Source organism: Callorhinchus milii, unplaced genomic scaffold (assembly GCF_018977255.1).
Source record: "Callorhinchus milii isolate IMCB2004 unplaced genomic scaffold, IMCB_Cmil_1.0 Scaffold664, whole genome shotgun sequence".
In the NCBI taxonomy this organism is placed as follows: domain Eukaryota; kingdom Metazoa; phylum Chordata; class Chondrichthyes; order Chimaeriformes; family Callorhinchidae; genus Callorhinchus; species Callorhinchus milii.
The window spans coordinates 21,271-39,370 of NW_024705405.1; the positions used below are offsets into that span (position 1 = coordinate 21,271).

The 18,100-nt window shown below is 46.7% G+C and overlaps 1 protein-coding gene and 1 pseudogene across 1 annotated transcript; both read right to left on the bottom strand.

Annotated features, from left to right (window-relative positions):
* Positions 1 to 7,462: 7,462 nt before the first annotated feature.
* On the bottom strand, positions 7,463 to 11,651 carry LOC121852265. The gene is given in 3 exon segments (XM_042346363.1): positions 7,463 to 8,266; positions 10,739 to 11,243; positions 11,245 to 11,651. Coding segments are annotated over 3 exon segments (1,449 nt in total). The 5' UTR covers positions 11,385 to 11,651.
* Positions 11,652 to 13,617: 1,966 nt separating this feature from the next.
* Positions 13,618 to 17,685, bottom strand: LOC121852264 (annotated as a pseudogene).
* Positions 17,686 to 18,100: the final 415 nt, after the last annotated feature.

Sequence of the window (18,100 nt, forward strand, 5' to 3'; positions counted from 1 at the left end):
ACGCTATACAATAACATTATTAACTAGTGTTATAGATTAGAACAACCTACCTTGAAGTGTGATTTTCGAATCGCATTCGAATTATTCGAATCACTCCGTGGTCCTCTTCGAATCACACTACGGTCGTAAGTATGTAACATGTATGTATGTAACATATCTGTTTGTAGTAAGTATATGTGCATGTAACATGTATGCATGTAACATGTATGTATGTAACATGGTACATGCATGTATGTAACATGTATGTATGTAATATGGACGTGCGAACCAAGGGTGTGATATGTGAAGGTGCAGGATCAGGATGGGATTAAATGTACTTGAATAACACTTTGGTGGTATTAGGATCAAGCTGTCCACTGCGGGATGAATGTTCCATCTCAATGGAATCAAATAACAATATTCAGTATGAATATGTTAAATAATCGCACAAACCCAATATTAGCCCGTGAAATTATGAATCGTTACAATTGTAATGACTCGTTTGATAAAAGTATTTAATCAAAGTTTGTTATCCCAGCAGCAACTGCAGCAGCAGCAACTGCAGCAGCAACAACTGCAGCAGCAGCAGCAACTGCAGCAACAGCAGCAACTGCAGCAGCAGCAACTGCAGCAACAGCAGCAACTGCAGCAGCAGCAATTGCAGCAGCAGCAGCAACTGCAGCAGCAGCAACTGCAGCAGCAGCAGCAACTGCAGCAGCAGCAGCAACTGCAGCAGCAGCAGCAACTGCAGCAGCAACACAAGTCTGACCTTAACCGGCAACGTCTTGGCTGTCTCCACCATCAACATGTGTTCCTAGAGGGGAAAGGTCCCCGTTATAAATAGTTTAGCAACGTTCCTTTCCCTAATTCCGAAGTATACTGGAGATCACTTGTACTCTAAAACATGTAAACTGTAACGCTTTAAAGATAGCATTAAACATTAAACGAATATAAACTAGTTTTTTTAAATAATTTATAAGACCGTAAACGGAGGGACAGTATTAGAATATCTATACTCTTTGGTTCTTTCGGTAAAGTCACGTAGGTATAAATAAAACCAAATAAATAACGACGTTTCGGACGCAACACAAGCGCCCGAAACGATGTCTGCAGCAGACATCGTGCTGCTCGCAGCAGACATCGCGGATATCGCGATTCTCACCTGAAGACGTGCGCTTGTGTTTCGTCCGAAACGTGATTTACTTTGTTTTATTTCTACCTACGTGACTTTACCGAAAGAACCAACGAGTATTAATTCCTGCAGTCACGAAAGCTTCAAATCAATATTTGAATATCATTAGAAGTATTATAATGATAATTGGTTCTTTACCCTTCTATCTGGCAACAAAACTGACACCTTTTTACAAGGAGTCATGTTTGCATAGACCGCAATACCTGCAGTCATAAATACAAACAAAAGACATAACTCTGATAATGTGCACTGTCCTTGAAGTTGATTGGTCCACACCCGAGACAGCTTTCCTTCGAGCCTAGTCTCACATGGGTTGGACCAGAAGACGCCAAAAGGCGCACAACTCAAAGACAATGCACCATCAGAGTATGAGAGCTCGGGGTAAACATCTACACTATGGGGACCTCATTTGCCAGTAAAAATATGATAATTGGTTCTTTACCCTTCTATCTGGCAACAAAACTGACACCTTTTTACAAGGAGTCATGTTTGCATAGACCGCAATACCTGCAGTCATAAATACAAACAAAAGACATAACTCTGATAATGTGCACTGTCCTTGAAGTTGATTGGTCCACACCTGAGACAGCTTTCCTTCGAGCCTAGTCTCACATGGGTTGGACCAGAAGACGCCAAAAGGCGCACAACTCAAAGACAATGCACCATCAGAGTATGAGAGCTCGGGGTAAACATCTACACTATGGGGACCTCATTTGCCAGTAAAAATATGATAATTGGTTCTTTACCCTTCTATCTGGCAACAAAACTGACACCTTTTTACAAGGAGTCATGTTTGCATAGACCGCAATACCTGCAGTCATAAATACAAACAAAAGACATAACTCTGATAATGTGCACTGTCCTTGAAGTTGATTGGTCCACACCCGAGACAGCTTTCCTTCGAGCCTAGTCTCACATGGGTTGGACCAGAAGACGCCAAAAGGCGCACAACTCAAAGACAATGCACCATCAGAGTATGAGAGCTCGGGGTAAACATCTACACTATGGGACCTCATTTGCCAGTAAAAATATGATAATTGGTTCTTTACCCTTCTATCTGGCAACAAAACTGACACCTTTTTACAAGGAGTCATGTTTGCATAGACCGCAATACCTGCAGTCATAAATACAAACAAAAGACATAACTCTGATAATGTGCACTGTCCTTGAAGTTGATTGGTCCACACCCGAGACAGCTTTCCTTAGAGCCTAGTCTCACATGGGTTGGACCAGAAGACGCCAAAAGGCGCACAACTCAAAGACAATGCACCATCAGAGTATGAGAGCTCGGGGTAAACATCTACACTATGGGACCTCATTTGCCAGTAAAAATATGATAATTGGTTCTTTACCCTTCTATCTGGCAACATTTGCATAGACCGCAATACCTGCAGGTCCTTGAAGTTGATTGGTCCACACCCGAGACAGCTTTCCTTCGAGCGGTCTATGCAAACATGACTCCTTGTAAAAAGGTGTCAGAGTATGAGAGCTCGGGGTAAACATCTACACTTTTGTTGCCAGATAGAAGGGTAAAGAACCAATTATCATATTTTTACTGGCAAATGAGGTCCCCATAGTGTAGATGTTTACCCCGAGCTCTCATACTCTGATGGTGCATTGTCTTTGAGTTGTGCGCCTTTTGGCGTCTTCTGGTCCAACCCATGTGAGACTAGGCTCGAAGGAAAGCTGTCTCGGGTGTGGACCAATCAACTTCAAGGACAGTGCACATTATCAGAGTTATGTCTTTTGTTTGTATTTATGACTGCAGGTATTGCGGTCTATGCAAACATGACTCCTTGTAAAAAGGTGTCAGTTTTGTTGCCAGATAGAAGGGTAAAGAACCAATTATCATATTTTTACTGGCAAATGAGGTCCCCATAGTGTAAGTATTATAATCGCAATGTGATCGTAATAGAATCACACTGCACATATGTATGCATATTACATACATACATACTATGGTCGTATGTATGTATGTAATATGTATGTCCGTTGGACATGCGAACCGGGGGTCGGATATGCGAACTGGGGGATTAGGATCGGATTAAAATGTTTAGAATAACACTATGGTCGTATTAGAATTACACTGAGCTAGAATGTATGTTATATGTAGATGCACATCGGGAGTCGTAAATGCAACCTGGGAGGTGCGCGTTTTAGATTCGCATCAAAATTATTATAATAACAACGTGGTCCTATTAGAATCACGCTATCGACTGCTGCTGATGTTTGGGTGGCGGCTTCCGATTCGGGCTCAGCTCTTCCTTACTCGCCTGGTTGGTGCCGCGGGACGCAGCGTCTCATCCGACAGGCGTTGCAGCAGCTGGGTGATGGCATCCGTGAGTTTGTCAACTTTCTCTTCAAGTTGAGGCCGTCTCCCTCGTGGTCTACTGCCTCTGGGCGTGCTGTGGGTTGCTCATGGCCGAGTTGGAGCTGCATGTTGAATCGGGTGTAGACGTTATTTTAGCAACATTTAAGTACAGTGTTGTGTTTAGAATGCGTCTAGACAAGGAAGGTGACTTGTCCTACACGGGCAGCCAAAATGATTACAATTTCTGTCATAAAACAGTGTGAGTTCATTCATGAGTAGTATTCGCTGAGCCATGATGACACTAACCTACATACAGTTATGGTTAAACAAAGTAAAATTTAGTCACTTAATTCTCAGTTCAGACATGATCATCGCAATCATTTCCAAAGACGTGTGCGGTCCCGCGAGAGCAGTGCCCGGCTACAAATAGCCGGGCAGCAGAAGCAGCAGAATCAGAAGTAGCAGCGTCGCCCTCGAAATGTGTTGTTGCTGCTGTAGTTGCTTCTTTTGAAGTTATATACGCAGGGAGGTGGTGGTCCGTGATGGGATGACGCCTTTGATTAAAGACTTTGATCAAACGCCCCCGATTAACGCCATTGATTGTCGTATTTGATCAACTCTGACATTGTAAACTCTCACATGTTAAACTCAAACATAAAATATTATATATCATGCTCTCATGCCCTTTGGATTGCACCCGTTGGGTTGCACTCCCTCGTCGAGGAGGCCGCTCTCCTCCTTTTCTACGGTTACATGCTTATTTCTAACATTAACATCATGCTAATCTCTCACACTGTGGTCGTACGTATGGTAAGTGAATATGCGAACCAGGGGTAGGATATGCAGGATAAGAATCGAATTACAATTATTCGAATCCCACTAGTCGTATTAGAATCACACTGTCCACTGTTGGATGAATGTGTCGTATCAATGTAATAGAATAGCTATATACAGCATACACACATGCAAAGAATATGACAATCACACGTTTTTACATATAAACAATACACATGATTTAAAAAAAACTTCTTTTTAAAATACATGTTCAATTTTTTTGAAACTGAGAATGTCGAGGTCCATGTAGGGAGATGGAGTGCAGTGGACACACTGATGACGGCCGCTGGTGTTGCTTCCGAAACGTCGTGATTTAATTTAGTTATTTTCATTTATTATTATTATATTATTATTTTTACCTACGTGACTTTACCGAAAGAAAGCGTCAATTCAAAATTAGAATATCATTCGAAGTATTAGAATCACAATGTGATCGTATTAGAATCACACTCTGCGCATATGAATGTATAGTGTACGTGCAAGCGAACTGTGCTCGTATGTACGAATGTAATATGCATCTATGGGTTTTGGTCATGCGAACCGGTGGTCGGATATGCGAATTGGGGGGTGCAGGATTATGATCGGATTAAAACGATTAGAATAACACTTTGGTAGTATTAAAATAACACTGAGCTAGAATGTATGTTAAATGTAGATGCACATCGGGAGTCGTTAATGCGGCCTGGGTGGTACCAGATTTAGAATCGCATCAAAATTATTAAAATCGCACCATGGTCGTATTAGAATCAAGCTGCCCACTGCTGGTAGAATGTTACATCGCAATGGCACCGAATAGCAATATACAGCATTGATATTGGGCGTGGAGCCTACAAGCGCAACCTTGCGCATTTTGACCTGGTTCTCGACGCCAGTCCCGCGCCCATGGTAGAATCTTCTGCATGTCGGGGCGTCAAGGGTTCGCACCACAGCCTTGAAGGATTAGGCAGGTCCCTGGCTTCTTTTGAAGAATATGACCAGACTACAGGCACCGGATCCTCGCACGTGGCGGATCCTTGAGGCACCCCGGGCCTCAGGGGCTCGGAAACTGTGGGCGCCACAACACATTTCCTTTGGAGTACGGTTTCCGTTGCCGAGTGCCCCACCACGTTGGACACACCAGACTTGGGCTGTACAGGACATGGGGATGAGCTGTCTGGGTGGGGACGGACATAAATACATGGGCACACACTGCAGCCATTTCACCTCTATGACTTCAACAAGACCCCGCCATGGCGGAGCAACTTGGTGGACGTACCCGGTGTCACCTTTGGGCAATACAACCTGTCTACGACCGCCCATGGAAGCACGTGTTCCCGCCGCGGCTTGCGCTCTGGCAGGGAAAGTTCCTCGTTATAAATCGTTTCACAACGATCTGGTCCCGAAACCCGAAGTATAACGGGGATCACCTGTACTCTATAACATGTAAACTGATAACACTATGAACAATAACACTAAACATTCAACGACTTTAATTTTTTTTATAATAGATTCCACCATAAACGGAGTTACGGTATGAGAATGTCATTAGAAGCATTTTAATCGCTCATATGTATGTAAAGTATTCTAGTAACAATATGTTCGTATGCGCATTTTACTGAATATATGTTATGTGCAAATGCGAATCGTTAGTCATAAATGCTAGGCAGGGTTTAAAATGTGCATGTTTTAATCCAGTGTTAACGTTAATCCAGTGTTAGCATTATATTTAAGGACAATATTGTTAATATCAATTCGTCTGGACATGGCACGTGCCTTGTTCGTCTCGATCAACGAAAATTAGTTCAATGTCGGTCATAAAAGATTTCGAGTTCATTCATAAGCAGTGTTCGCTGATCCCCGATGACACAGACCTAAACACACAAACAAAGTATTCTTTATTAAATTAATTATCAGCTCAGACATCTTCATCTCAATCATTTCCAAAGACGTGTGGTATATAATATTTTTTCAGTCACCCCGAGCTCTCTGGTTGATTCTCGAGCCACTCCATTACATCCAGCCATCTCTCGGGATCCAACTGCATGGGATCGAAGGTGGAAACTTCTTCAGGACTCATTGCAGCACCTTGAATTTCAGCTTTTGATTTTAGTTTACTATCATTGTGGACCTTCTGATGCCTGTTCATGGTTGATGACTGTGCAAATGTCTTCCCACACACAGGGCACAGGAATGGCTTCTCACCCGTGTGTGTTCTCTGATGAGTTTGAAGAGTTGATGAGTCTGCAAATGTCTTCCCACACACAGGGCACAGGAATGGCTTCTCGCCCGTATGTGTTCTCTGATGTGCTCGAAGATTTGATGACCGTGCAAATGTCTTCCACACACAGGGCACATGAATGGCTTCTCGCCCGTGTGTGTTCTCTGGTGTCTCTGAAGATCTGATGGCCGTGAAAAGGACTTCCCACACACAGAGCAATTGAATGGCTTCTTGTCTCCGTGTGCGTGGGGCTGTGGAGAGCGTCTCTGCTCCATGTGAGCGTAGCAACAGTAGCGGTGTTATCGAGTCAAAAGTACGCTATCGGCCGTAAGGATGTTTCTGCTAAGAAAAGAACGTCACTCGGTCTAACCGAGACGCAAAAAAATCCCAAAATTTGACGACAAACACGTTTAAGAGTATATCCGCGAAAATAGACACTTACTTGGAGATTCACGTTATATATTGATGTCTAGAACCCGTCTGAAGATGTCGCCACGAACTCTCCCGACGCAAAGTCGCCTAACTATCGACACAGCAATTGTGCTCGCCAGGCTGCGTTGTCTCGCGGTTGAAGGGCGATCAGCAGAGCGACGAGTCGAGCGTCCAACCTCATCAAGTTCCCTCTCGAAATGGCATTGAGCTCTGCTTCTGAGCCGCCTTATAACTCCCCCCCTCGGATCCAATCCTTTGTCTTTCAGGATATTTGCATTCGATTGTTAATTTTGGAAGGCACAATCCGCATGTCTATTAACATACCGAAGGGTAATGTGCCCATTGTGCTTCATGCATGAATATGTAAGTGCATCTCAGTGTGTAATTGTGCGCTTATTTTGAATAAAAACTTTGTCCTCGATTTAAAGTGAATGCAGAGAAATTAGCATGTAACTTTAGAAAAGGAAGAGAGCGGCCTTCTCGACGAGGGAGTGAAACCCAATAGGTAATCTTCTTCCTAGCGTTGTTCCCGCTGTGGCGCAGCGTCCGCTTTTCGGCATTGTCTTCTCCATTTGGCTCGGTCCAGGGCATCTTCAGGGGATGCGTTGACCGTCTTTATGTTTTCCTTTATTCGATCCATCCATCGCTTTTTCGGACGTCCGCGTGGACGGCGGCCCTCTGGCTCAATACGCATGGCAGTCTTGGCCACTGATGACTCTTCACTTCGCATCACATGGCCGTACCACCGAAGCCTTGCCTCAAGCATCTTGTCCGCAATGGGGGCCACACCAAGTCGATTCCGAACGTCTTCGTTCATGACACGATCCCATCGAGTGAGTCCGAGGCTCCATCTGAGCATCCTCATCTCCATGGTGTGGAGAGCTTGTTCGTGTACAGTTGTGGCTGGCCAGCACTCGGATCCATAGAGTGCCACCGGTCGGACGATGGTCTTGTAAATTTTTCCCTTCAGCCTATCCGGCATTTTCCTATCACAGAGGACTCCGGTGACTTGCCTCCACTTCATCCATGCCGCATTGACTCGTGACCTCACATCAGTCGTGATGCTACCATCTGAGCTGATGGTGGCGCCCAGGTACTTAAAGTCCGTCACTTTCTTCACATCTTCTCCGTAAATGCTGATGGTACCGTTGGTTTGGGGGCCACACTCCATATACTCCGTCTTTTTGATGTTGAACCTCATCCCGTTTTCGTCCAAACGTTCTTTCCACAGGCGCGTTTGTCTTTCCACTTCTCCTCTCTCTTCATCTGAGAGGAGGACGTCATCCGCGTAGAGAATTGACCATGGCAGGGGCGTGTGCAGGTCGGCAGTGATCGTGTCCATGCACAGGATAAACAGGAGTGGTGACAGGGCCGATCCTTGGTGCACTCCAACGCTGATGGGAAATGGCGGTGATATGCCCACTGCACACCTGACTGCACTGGTGACGTTCTTGTATAGGAGTTGCACCCAATGCACGTAGGTTTCAGGGACTCCATGGGATCGAAGCGAGTGCCAGATGAGCTCGTGGGGACCCTGTCAAATGCCTTTTCAAGGTCGAGGAACGACACGTGCACAGCTTTGTTCTTCTCTCTGTGCCTCTCCAGCAGGAGCCTCGCCGCGAATATGGCGTCTTTTTTTATTTATTATGTCCTATGTTCAAACATTTCCAGTACAATGCAAACCATTTCCGTTCCAGGAATACCAAAGCGTTAAAGTTTCATTCCCCATGATGTCCTTATTAGTTCACCACATTTGTTCACTGTGCGTCTATGTTGAAGTCAAGGCCATATATCCAACGAACACGTCATCAATGTACATCCGGAAACCGGCTATCTAAAGTCGATTAATACCATTCAAAAAAGCTATATACTTGAAAAAAACTGTTTAAAATGTTGAGTAAAGATGTACCTACAGACGCATTCCAACTTTAGCTCAACAGGAACACTTAACGACTACAATTGAACCCTCTCACAACCAGTGCTCTTCACACCAATTCGGCAAGTAATCCGATAACATAACAAACCACCACTGTGCACGTAATTAAACTCTCAAAAAAACTGTAAAACTAAAATGGTCAAAATTACACACAAAAGTACTCGAAACGGCTTAATAGGTATAACCACATGAAGTAATATTTTTTCAGTCACCCCGAGCTCTCTGTTTGATCCTCGAGCCACTCCATTACATCCAGCCATCTCTCGGGATCCAACTGCATGGGATCGAAGGTGGAAACTTCATCAGGACTCATTGCAGCACCTTGAATTTCAGCTTTTGATTTCAGTTTCCTATCATTGTGGACCTTCTGATGCCTGTTCCTGGTTGATGAGTGTGCAAATTTCTTCCCACACACAGAGCACAGGAATGGCTTCTCGCCCGTGTGTGTTCTCTGATGACTATTAAGAGTTGATAAGTCTGCAAATGCCTTCCCACACACAGGGCACAGGAATGGCTTCTCGCCCGTGTGTGTTCTCTGATGACTATGAAGAGTTGATGAGTCTGCAAATGCCTTCCCACACACAGGGCACAGGAATGGCTTCTCGCCCGTGTGCATTCTCTGATGAGTTTGAAGAGTTGATGACCGTGCAAATGCCTTCCCACACACAGGACACAGGAATGGCTTCTCGCCCGTGTGCGTTCTCTGATGAGTTTGAAGAGTTGATGACCGTGCAAATGCCTTCCCACACACAGGGCACAGGAATGGCTTCTCGCCCGTGTGCGTTCTCTGATGAGTTTGAAGAGTTGACGACCGTGCAAATGCCTTCCCGCACACAGGGCACAGGAATGGCTTCTCGCCCGTGTGTGTTCTCTGGTGTCTCTGAAGACTTGATTGCCGTGCAAATGCCTTCCCACACACAGAGCAATTGAATGGCTTCTTGTCTCCGTGTGCGTGGGGCTGTGGAGAGCGTCTCTGCTCCATGTGAGCTTAGTAACAGCAGCGGTGTTATCGAGTCAAAAGTACGCTATCGGCCGCAAGGATGTTTAGCGTTGAGTTTTGGATTTTGTTAACTGCTAAAACAAGAACGACACTCGCGTCGAACCGAGACGCAAAAAAATCCCGCTAATTTGACGACGAACACATTTAAGAGTTTATCCGCGAAAATAGACACTTACTTGGAGCTTCACGGTAATTCGATGTCTGGAACCCGTCTGAAGATGTCGCCACGAACTCTCCCCACGCAAAGTCGCCTATCTGTCGACACAGCAATTGTGCTCGCCAGGCTGCGTTGTCTCGCGGTTGAAGGGCGATCAGCAGAGCGACGAGTCGAGCGTCCAACCTCATCAAGTTCCCTCTCGAAATGGCATTGAGCTCTGCTTCTGAGCCGCCTTATAACTCCCCCCCTAGGATCCAATCCTTTGTCTTTCAGGATATTTGCATTCGATTGTTAATTTTGGAAGGCACAATCCGCATGTCTATTAACATACCGAAGGGTAATGTGCCCATTGTGCTTCATGCATGCATATGTAAGTGCATCTCAGTGTGTAATTGTGCGCTATTTTGAATAAAAACTTTGTCCTCGATTTAAAGTGAATGCAGAGAAATTAGCATGTAACTTTAGAAAAGGAAGAGAGCGGCCTTCTCGACGAGGGAGTGAAACCCAATAGGTAATCTTCTTCCTAGCGTTGTTCCCGCTGTGGCGCAGGGTCCGCTTTTCGGCATTGTCTTCTCCATTTGGCTCGGTCCAGGGCATCTTCAGGGGATGCGTTGACCGTCTTTATGTCTTCCTTTATTCGATCCATCCATCGCTTCTTCGGACGTCCGCGTGGACGGCGGCCCTCTGGCTCAATACACATGGCAGTCTTGGCCACTGATGACTCTTCACTTCGCATCACATGGCCGTACCACCGAAGCCTTGCCTCAAGCATCTTGTCCGCAATGGGGGCCACACCAAGTCGATTCCGAACGTCTTCGTTCATGACACGATCCCATCGAGTGAGTCCGAGGCTCCATCTGAGCATCCTCATCTCCATGGTGTGGAGAGCTTGTTCGTGTACAGTTGTGGCTGGCCAGCACTCGGATCCATAGAGTGCCACCGGTCGGACGATGGTCTTGTAAATTTTTCCCTTCAGCCTATTCGGCATTTTCCTATCACAGAGGACTCCGGTGACTTGCCTCCACTTCATCCATGCCGCATTGACTCGTGACCTCACATCAGTCGTGATGCTACCATCTGAGCTGATGGTGGAACCCAGGTACTTGAAGTCCGTCACTTTCTTCAGATCTTCTCCGTCAATGCTGATGGTGCCGTCGGTTTGGGGGCCACACTCCATATACTCCGTCTTTTGATGTTGAACCTCATCCCGTTTTCGTCCAAACGTTCTTCCACAGGCGCGTTTGTCTTTCCACTTCTCCTCTCTCTTCATCTGAGAGGAGGACGTCATCCGCGTAGAGAATTGACCATGGCAGGGGCGTGTGCAGGTCGGCAGTGATCGTGTCCATGCACAGGATAAACAGGAGTGGTGACAGGGCCGATCCTTGGTGCACTCCAACGCTGATGGGAAATGGCGGTGATATGCCCACTGCACACCTGACTGCACTGGTGACGTTCTTGTATAGGAGTTGCACCCAATGCACGTAGGTTTCAGGGACTCCATGGGATCGAAGCGAGTGCCAGATGAGGTCGTGGGGGACCCTGTCAAATGCCTTTTCAAGGTCGAGGAACGACACGTGCACAGCTTTGTTCTTCTCTCTGTGCCTCTCCAGCAGGAGCCTCGCCGCGAATATGGCGTCTTTTTTATTTATTATGTCCTATGTTCAAACATTTCCAGTACAATGCAAACCATTTCCGTTCCAGGAATACCAAAGCGTTAAAGTTTCATTCCCCATGATGTCCTTATTAGTTCACCACATTTGTTCACTGTGCGTCTATGTTGAAGTCAAGGCCATATATCCAACGAACACGTCATCAATGTACATCCGGAAACCGGCTATCTAAAGTCGATTAATACCATTCAAAAAAGCTATATACTTGAAAAAAACTGTTTAAAATGTTGAGTAAAGATGTACCTACAGACGCATTCCAACTTTAGCTCAACAGGAACACTTAACGACTACAATTGAACCCTCTCACAACCAGTGCTCTTCCACCAATTCGGCAAGTAATCCGATAACATAACAAACCACCACTGTGCACGTAATTAAACTCTCAAAAAAACTGTAAAACTAAAATGGTCAAAATTACACACAAAAGTACTCGAAACGGCTTAATAGGTATAACCACATGAAGTAATATTTTTTCAGTCACCCCGAGCTCTCTGTTTGATCCTCGAGCCACTCCATTACATCCAGCCATCTCTCGGGATCCAACTGCATGGGATCGAAGGTGGAAACTTCATCAGGACTCATTGCAGCACCTTGAATTTCAGTTTTTGATTTCAGTTTCCTATCATTGTGGACCTTCTGATGCCTGTTCCTGGTTGATGAGTGTGCAAATTTCTTCCCACACACAGAGCACAGGAATGGCTTCTCGCCCGTGTGTGTTCTCTGATGACTATTAAGAGTTGATAAGTCTGCAAATGCCTTCCCACACACAGGGCACAGGAATGGCTTCTCGCCCGTGTGTGTTCTCTGATGACTATGAAGAGTTGATGAGTCTGCAAATGCCTTCCCACACACAGGGCACAGGAATGGCTTCTCGCCCGTGTGCATTCTCTGATGAGTTTGAAGAGTTGATGACCGTGCAAATGCCTTCCCACACACAGGACACAGGAATGGCTTCTCGCCCGTGTGCGTTCTCTGATGAGTTTGAAGAGTTGATGACCGTGCAAATGCCTTCCCACACACAGGGCACAGGAATGGCTTCTCGCCCGTGTGCGTTCTCTGATGAGTTTGAAGAGTTGACGACCGTGCAAATGCCTTCCCGCACACAGGGCACAGGAATGGCTTCTCGCCCGTGTGTGTTCTCTGGTGTCTCTGAAGACTTGATTGCCGTGCAAATGCCTTCCCACACACAGAGCAATTGAATGGCTTCTTGTCTCCGTGTGCGTGGGGCTGTGGAGAGCGTCTCTGCTCCATGTGAGCTTAGTAACAGCAGCGGTGTTATCGAGTCAAAAGTACGCTATCGGCCGCAAGGATGTTTAACACTCGCGTCGAACCGAGACGCAAAAAAATCCCGCTAATTTGACGACGAACACATTTAAGAGTTTATCCGCGAAAATAGATACTTACTTGGAGCTTCACGGTAATTCGATGTCTGGAACCCGTCTGAAGATGTCGCCACGAACTCTCCCGACGCAAAGTCGCCTATCCGTCGACACAGCAATTGTGCTCGCCAGGCTGCGTTGTCTCGCGGTTGAAGGGCGATCAGCAGAGCGACGAGTCGAGCGTCCAACCTCATCAAGTTCCCTCTCGAAATGGCATTGAGCTCTGCTTCTGAGCCGCCTTATAACTCCCCCCCTAGGATCCAATCCTTTGTCTTTCAGGATATTTGCATTCGATTGTTAATTTTGGAAGGCACAATCCGCATGTCTATTAACATACCGAAGGGTAATGTGCCCATTGTGCTTCATGCATGCATATGTAAGTGCATCTCAGTGTGTAATTGTGCGTCTATTTTGAATAAAAACTTTGTCCTCGATTTAAAGTGAATGCAGAGAAATTAGCATGTAACTTTAGAAAAGGAAGAGAGCGGCCTTCTCGACGAGGGAGTGAAACCCAATAGGTAATCTTCTTCCTAGCGTTGTTCCCGCTGTGGCGCAGGGTCCGCTTTTCGGCATTGTCTTCTCCATTTGGCTCGGTCCAGGGCATCTTCAGGGGATGCGTTGACCGTCTTTATGTCTTCCTTTATTCGATCCATCCATCGCTTCTTCGGACGTCCGCGTGGACGGCGGCCCTCTGGCTCAATACGCATGGCAGTCTTGGCCACTGATGACTCTTCACTTCGCATCACATGGCCGTACCACCGAAGCCTTGCCTCAAGCATCTTGTCCGCAATGGGGGCCACACCAAGTCGATTCCGAACGTCTTCGTTCATGACACGATCCCATCGAGTGAGTCCGAGGCTCCATCTGAGCATCCTCATCTCCATGGTGTGGAGAGCTTGTTCGTGTACAGTTGTGGCTGGCCAGCACTCGGATCCATAGAGTGCCACCGGTCGGACGATGGTCTTGTAAATTTTTCCCTTCAGCCTATCCGGCATTTTCCTATCACAGAGGACTCCGGTGACTTGCCTCCACTTCATCCATGCCGCATTGACTCGTGACCTCACATCAGTCGTGATGCTACCATCTGAGCTGATGGTGGAACCCAGGTACTTGAAGTCCGTCACTTTCTTCAGATCTTCTCTGTCAATGCTGATGGTGCCGTCGGTTTGGGGGCCACACTCCATATACTCCGTCTTTTTGATGTTGAACCTCATCCCGTTTTCGTCCAAACGTTCTTCCACAGGCGCGTTTGTCTTTCCACTTCTCCTCTCTCTTCATCTGAGAGGAGGACGTCATCCGCGTAGAGAATTGACCATGGCAGGGGCGTGTGCAGGTCGGCAGTGATCGTGTCCATGCACAGGATAAACAGGAGTGGTGACAGGGCCGATCCTTGGTGCACTCCAACGCTGATGGGAAATGGCGGTGATATGCCCACTGCACACCTGACTGCACTGGTGACGTTCTTGTATAGGAGTTGCACCCAATGCACGTAGGTTTCAGGGACTCCATGGGATCGAAGCGAGTGCCAGATGAGGTCGTGGGGGACCCTGTCAAATGCCTTTTCAAGGTCGAGGAACGACACGTGCACAGCTTTGTTCTTCTCTCTGTGCCTCTCCAGCAGGAGCCTCGCCGCGAATATGGCGTCTTTTTTATTTATTATGTCCTATGTTCAAACATTTCCAGTACAATGCAAACCATTTCCGTTCCAGGAATACCAAAGCGTTAAAGTTTCATTCCCCATGATGTCCTTATTAGTTCACCACATTTGTTCACTGTGCGTCTATGTTGAAGTCAAGGCCATATATCCAACGAACACGTCATCAATGTACATCCGGAAACCGGCTATCTAAAGTCGATTAATACCATTCAAAAAAGCTATATACTTGAAAAAAACTGTTTAAAATGTTGAGTAAAGATGTACCTACAGACGCATTCCAACTTTAGCTCAACAGGAACACTTAACGACTACAATTGAACCCTCTCACAACCAGTGCTCTTCACACCAATTCGGCAAGTAATCCGATAACATAACAAACCACCACTGTGCACGTAATTAAACTCTCAAAAAAACTGTAAAACTAAAATGGTCAAAATTACACACAAAAGTACTCGAAACGGCTTAATAGGTATAACCACATGAAGTAATATTTTTTCAGTCACCCCGAGCTCTCTGTTTGATCCTCGAGCCACTCCATTACATCCAGCCATCTCTCGGGATCCAACTGCATGGGATCGAAGGTGGAAACTTCATCAGGACTCATTGCAGCACCTTGAATTTCAGTTTTTGATTTCAGTTTCCTATCATTGTGGACCTTCTGATGCCTGTTCCTGGTTGATGAGTGTGCAAATTTCTTCCCACACACAGAGCACAGGAATGGCTTCTCGCCCGTGTGTGTTCTCTGATGACTATTAAGAGTTGATAAGTCTGCAAATGCCTTCCCACACACAGGGCACAGGAATGGCTTCTCGCCCGTGTGTGTTCTCTGATGACTATGAAGAGTTGATGAGTCTGCAAATGCCTTCCCACACACAGGGCACAGGAATGGCTTCTCGCCCGTGTGCATTCTCTGATGAGTTTGAAGAGTTGATGACCGTGCAAATGCCTTCCCACACACAGGACACAGGAATGGCTTCTCGCCCGTGTGCGTTCTCTGATGAGTTTGAAGAGTTGATGACCGTGCAAATGCCTTCCCACACACAGGGCACAGGAATGGCTTCTCGCCAGTGTGCGTTCTCTGATGAGTTTGAAGAGTTGACGACCGTGCAAATGCCTTCCCGCACACAGGGCACAGGAATGGCTTCTCGCCCGTGTGTGTTCTCTGGTGTCTCTGAAGACTTGATTGCCGTGCAAATGCCTTCCCACACACAGAGCAATTGAATGGCTTCTTGTCTCCGTGTGCGTGGGGCTGTGGAGAGCGTCTCTGCTCCATGTGAGCTTAGTAACAGCAGCGGTGTTATCGAGTCAAAAGTACGCTATCGGCCGCAAGGATGTTTAACACTCGCGTCGAACCGAGACGCAAAAAAATCCCGCTAATTTGACGACGAACACATTTAAGAGTTTATCCGCGAAAATAGACACTTACTTGGAGCTTCACGGTAATTCGATGTCTGGAACCCGTCTGAAGATGTCGCCACGAACTCTCCCGACGCAAAGTCGCCTATCTGTCGACACAGCAATTGTGCTCGCCAGGCTGCGTTGTCTCGCGGTTGAAGGGCGATCAGCAGAGCGACGAGTCGAGCGTCCAACCTCATCAAGTTCCCTCTCGAAATGGCATTGAGCTCTGCTTCTGAGCCGCCTTATAACTCCCCCCCTAGGATCCAATCCTTTGTCTTTCAGGATATTTGCATTCGATTGTTAATTTTGGAAGGCACAATCCGCATGTCTATTAACATACCGAAGGGTAATGTGCCCATTGTGCTTCATGCATGCATATGTAAGTGCATCTCAGTGTGTAATTGTGCGTCTATTTTGAATAAAAACTTTGTCCTCGATTTCAAGTGAATGCAGAGAAATTAGCATGTAACTTTAGAAAAGGAAGAGAGCGGCCTTCTCGACGAGGGAGTGAAACCCAATAGGTAATCTTCTTCCTAGCGTTGTTCCCGCTGTGGCGCAGGGTCCGCTTTTCGGCATTGTCTTCTCCATTTGGCTCGGTCCAGGGCATCTTCAGGGGATGCGTTGACCGTCTTTATGTCTTCCTTTATTCGATCCATCCATCGCTTCTTCGGACGTCCGCGTGGACGGCGGCCCTCTGGCTCAATACACATGGCAGTCTTGGCCACTGATGACTCTTCACTTCGCATCACATGGCCGTACCACCGAAGCCTTGCCTCAAGCATCTTGTCCGCAATGGGGGCCACACCAAGTCGATTCCGAACGTCTTCGTTCATGACACGATCCCATCGAGTGAGTCCGAGGCTCCATCTGAGCATCCTCATCTCCATGGTGTGGAGAGCTTGTTCGTGTACAGTTGTGGCTGGCCAGCACTCGGATCCATAGAGTGCCACCGGTCGGACGATGGTCTTGTAAATTTTTCCCTTCAGCCTATTCGGCATTTTCCTATCACAGAGGACTCCGGTGACTTGCCTCCACTTCATCCATGCCGCATTGACTCGTGACCTCACATCAGTCGTGATGCTACCATCTGAGCTGATGGTGGAACCCAGGTACTTGAAGTCCGTCACTTTCTTCAGATCTTCTCTGTCAATGCTGATGGTGCCGTCGGTTTGGGGGCCACACTCCATATACTCCGTCTTTTGATGTTGAACCTCATCCCGTTTTCGTCCAAACGTTCTTTCCACACGCGCGTTTGTCTTTCCACTTCTCCTCTCTCTTCATCTGAGAGGAGGACGTCATCCGCGTAGAGAATTGACCATGGCAGGGGCGTGTGCAGGTCGGCAGTGATCGTGTCCATGCACAGGATAAACAGGAGTGGTGACAGGGCCGATCCTTGGTGCACTCCAACGCTGATGGGAAATGGCGGTGATATGCCCACTGCACACCTGACTGCACTGGTGACGTTCTTGTATAGGAGTTGCACCCAATGCACGTAGGTTTCAGGGACTCCATGGGATCGAAGCGAGTGCCAGATGAGGTCGTGGGGGACCCTGTCAAATGCCTTTTCAAGGTCGAGGAACGACACGTGCACAGCTTTGTTCTTCTCTCTGTGCCTCTCCAGCAGGAGCCTCGCCGCGAATATGGCGTCTTTTTTATTTATTATGTCCTATGTTCAAACATTTCCAGTACAATGCAAACCATTTCCGTTCCAGGAATACCAAAGCGTTAAAGTTTCATTCCCCATGATGTCCTTATTAGTTCACCACATTTGTTCACTGTGCGTCTATGTTGAAGTCAAGGCCATATATCCAACGAACACGTCATCAATGTACATCCGGAAACCGGCTATCTAAAGTCGATTAATACCATTCAAAAAAGCTATATACTTGAAAAAAACTGTTTAAAATGTTGAGTAAAGATGTACCTACAGACGCATTCCAACTTTAGCTCAACAGGAA